The sequence below is a fragment of the Triticum dicoccoides genome, chromosome 2B, assembly GCF_002162155.2.
Source record: "Triticum dicoccoides isolate Atlit2015 ecotype Zavitan chromosome 2B, WEW_v2.0, whole genome shotgun sequence".
Lineage (NCBI taxonomy): Eukaryota > Viridiplantae > Streptophyta > Magnoliopsida > Poales > Poaceae > Triticum > Triticum dicoccoides.
Genome location: NC_041383.1, coordinates 767363509 through 767366595, shown reverse-complemented (window position 1 = coordinate 767366595; position 3087 = coordinate 767363509). Strand labels below are relative to the sequence as shown.

General features: G+C 56.9%; 1 protein-coding gene across 1 annotated transcript; it reads right to left on the bottom strand.

The window, feature by feature from the left end:
* Positions 1-1491: 1491 nt before the first annotated feature.
* LOC119366157 (phenolic glucoside malonyltransferase 1-like) lies at positions 1492-3087 on the bottom strand. The gene is made up of 2 exons (XM_037631840.1): positions 2411-3087; positions 1492-2334 (listed from the first exon to the last, which is right to left on the bottom strand). The coding sequence occupies exons 1-2, from the start codon at positions 3056-3058 to the stop codon at positions 1627-1629; spliced, it is 1356 nt and encodes a 451-aa protein (XP_037487737.1). The 5' UTR covers positions 3059-3087; the 3' UTR covers positions 1492-1626.

The window sequence follows — 3087 nt, the reverse complement described above, 5'->3', positions numbered from 1 at the left end:
TCAAAAAACACATATAATTTATTAAAACACGTGAACACTTTTTACAACTAGAAGTATATTTCCTAAAAGCATGAACACTTCATATACTACCTGAATATTTTGTAGTTTTTAAAATAAAAACAACAACAAACATGTGGAAAAATGAGTGCACTGGCTGCAGCCCATTTAACTCGACGATTGTGTCGGATATATAAAACGTAGCAGTGCGTAAAAGACAACAAACTTACAATGTGCATTTGGTTTGCGCATGTTCTTTTTGGCGCACATGTCGCCGGTTCAAAACTCAGCCATGCAACTTTTTTGTTTATTCCCGTTGTGCACTGACAGTTGGGACCCGATGGTCATTGAGACGCACATTCTTCTTGCTAGTCTACCCCGACACTGCAAGTCGGCCTCACGCCACGCTGGCATGTCTAGTCAACAATACATATATATCTGAGTATTTAACCAAAAACTACCACAATTCACGGAAACGTGACAGAAAACTACCACTTTACGATTTTGTCCCGAAAACTACCACTTTTTTATTAATCCGTGACAAAAAACTACCAAGTGTGAAAACTGCTCGCTTTGCCTGGGTTAAACGCGAATCTGACAGCCCGACCCCACACATAAACAGGCTAAAAATGCAACCGGGTCCCTAGTTTTTCTTCAAAAAAGCAATCGGGTCCTCTGCCTCCTTCTCCTCCTCCGCCTGCGAGGCCGTAAAGTCCGTGCCTGACTCGGATATGCCGTGGAAGTGGAACGCCTCCTCGCCTTCTTCTCCTGCTCCCACGTCCACCGGATCCGCCGCCCCGGCGGCGGCGACCACGTCGTCTCCCGCTCCATCGCCGGCGACCTCGCCATCCGCCTCACCTTCCGCGAGGACGTCCGCTCCCGCTCCCACAGCGGCGAGTCCGGCCTCCAGGTCCACGGCAGCGGCGACCACGCCGTCCGCCTCACCGGCGGCAAGCACGTGCCCTCCCGCTCCCGCGCCGGCGACCTCGCCCTCCTCCTCACCTTCCGCGAGGACGTCCGCTCCATCTCCCACGGCGGCGAGTCCGGCCTCCAGGTCCACGGCAGCGGCGACCACGCCGTCCGCCTCACCGGCGGCAAGCACGTGCCCTCCCGCTCCGCGCCGGCGACCTCGTCGTGCGCCTCACCGGCGACGAGGAGGAGAAGGAGGCGGAGGACCCGATTGCTTTTTTGAAAAAAACTAGGGACCCGGTTGCATTTTTAGCCTGTTTATGTGTGGGGTCGGGCTGTCAGATTCGCGTTTAACCCAGGCAAAGCGAGCAGTTTTCACACTTGGTAGTTTTTTGTCACGGATTAATAAAAAAGTGGTAGTTTTCGGGACAAAATCGTAAAGTGGTAGTTTTCTGTCACGTTTCCGTGAATTGTGGTAGTTTTTGGTTAAATACTCTATATATCTAGACGTGATTTGAACTGTATTTGAACCATACTGCCAAGTTATTTTTCAAGTTCATGCACCAAAGTAAACATCGTTGGCAAGTTTAGGCACCACTAGTGTTATTACCTCAAAGAAAAACATACACTGATACTAATGATATTAACGATAAATCTCGGTCGACTTAGGACAATCAAATCCACATAGGAACATCTAAAAAATTCCACATAGAAAAATAATCAATCTTTTTTGGTTAAACCAAGTAGGTCGAGGAAGTGAGACTTGAACAAGTCCATTTGCGCCGGTTGCAGCAGTGACACCGACACCTGCACCCCGTGGCCGTCTCCGGCACCCATCAGCGCGATCTGACCGTCGTGGTTCATCCTGATGGGCTCCGTCCGCCTCGGATTCCCCCACCCGAAGTCTGCGTCCTCGTATGCCCTGAAGCGCGGCGAGCCCGACACGTTCATCAGACGGTCCATAGGGCGACCCGCCAGCACCGATGTCTGAAAATCCCACATGCCCACTGGGACCTCTCTCATCTTGCGGACCTCGTCCCGGATCGCCGACGCTGCGGCCGCCAGGCCGCGCTCGCCGCGGAGTTCCCCGGCGGGCAGCTTCACGAGACATGACCAGAGGCACACGCCGATGTACCCCGCCTTGACGGGAGGGTCGAGGCGGTCACGGATATCGGCGAAGAACATGAGCAGCACTTCCTCGTCGTCCGCGACGAACGGCCTACACGGGATGAAGCACGTCCATGCGAGCGCCGCGACGGCGGCGAAGGCGGACGGGGGACGGGGCAGGGGCGAGTTGGACAATGCGCCGTTGGCTTCGCCAAGACCGACGATGTGCTGCTTGAGGCGTTGGATGTCCTGCGCATCCAAGGTGAACGTACGACGGGTGAACCGTGTGCGCCCCTCTTCGAACCACGCCGGCGGCGCCGTCTGAAACGCGTACGCATGATTTGTCACGTAGTACGTCACCAACGAAACATTTGAAACGATTAAGGGCTCAGCATACCAATGGTAGATTCGGCGCGTGCTTTCTCAAGACGCTCCTGGCCAGATCTTCGCCACAGGGAAGTTTGACGAGCGAGCGGTCGAAGCACGGTGTGGCAGCCGGCGTCTCGCCCCGACACGCCGTCGCCCACGCCTCGACGAACGTCCACAACGACCGGCCGTCGGCGACACCGTGGTGCACCGTCAGCCCGACCGCCACGCCGCCCTCGAAGCGTGTGGCCTGCACGGCCAAAACGGGGGCCGGCAGCTCACCCATGTCCACCTCCGGCACGAGCCGCTCAAGCAAATGCAGGTCGTGCTCCTCGTCGCCGGCGAGGCGGCGGATGTCGGCGTCGGACTCCGCGACCACGAACCTGACGCCGTCGGTGGCCGAGCAGCTGATGGCGACGTCCCCCGTTTCCTCGAGGTGGACGAGCTTGCCGGCGAGCGGCGCAAAGCTGCCTAGAGTCGCGGAGAGGGAGGACCGGAGGGACTGGAGAATGGCGTCAAAGGGCGGCATGTCGGCGCCCACGTAGAGCAGCACGTGCTGCAGCACCGGGAAGACGACCCACCGCGCCTCCAACGCTGTGAGCTTGATCGGCTCCGGCGGTGGCGCTTCGCTCTCCGGCACACTGACATAGTTTGAGTCGATAATTGTCACCGGCGACATGGCGCGCCTCCCTGGGCAAGCAGCGGCGC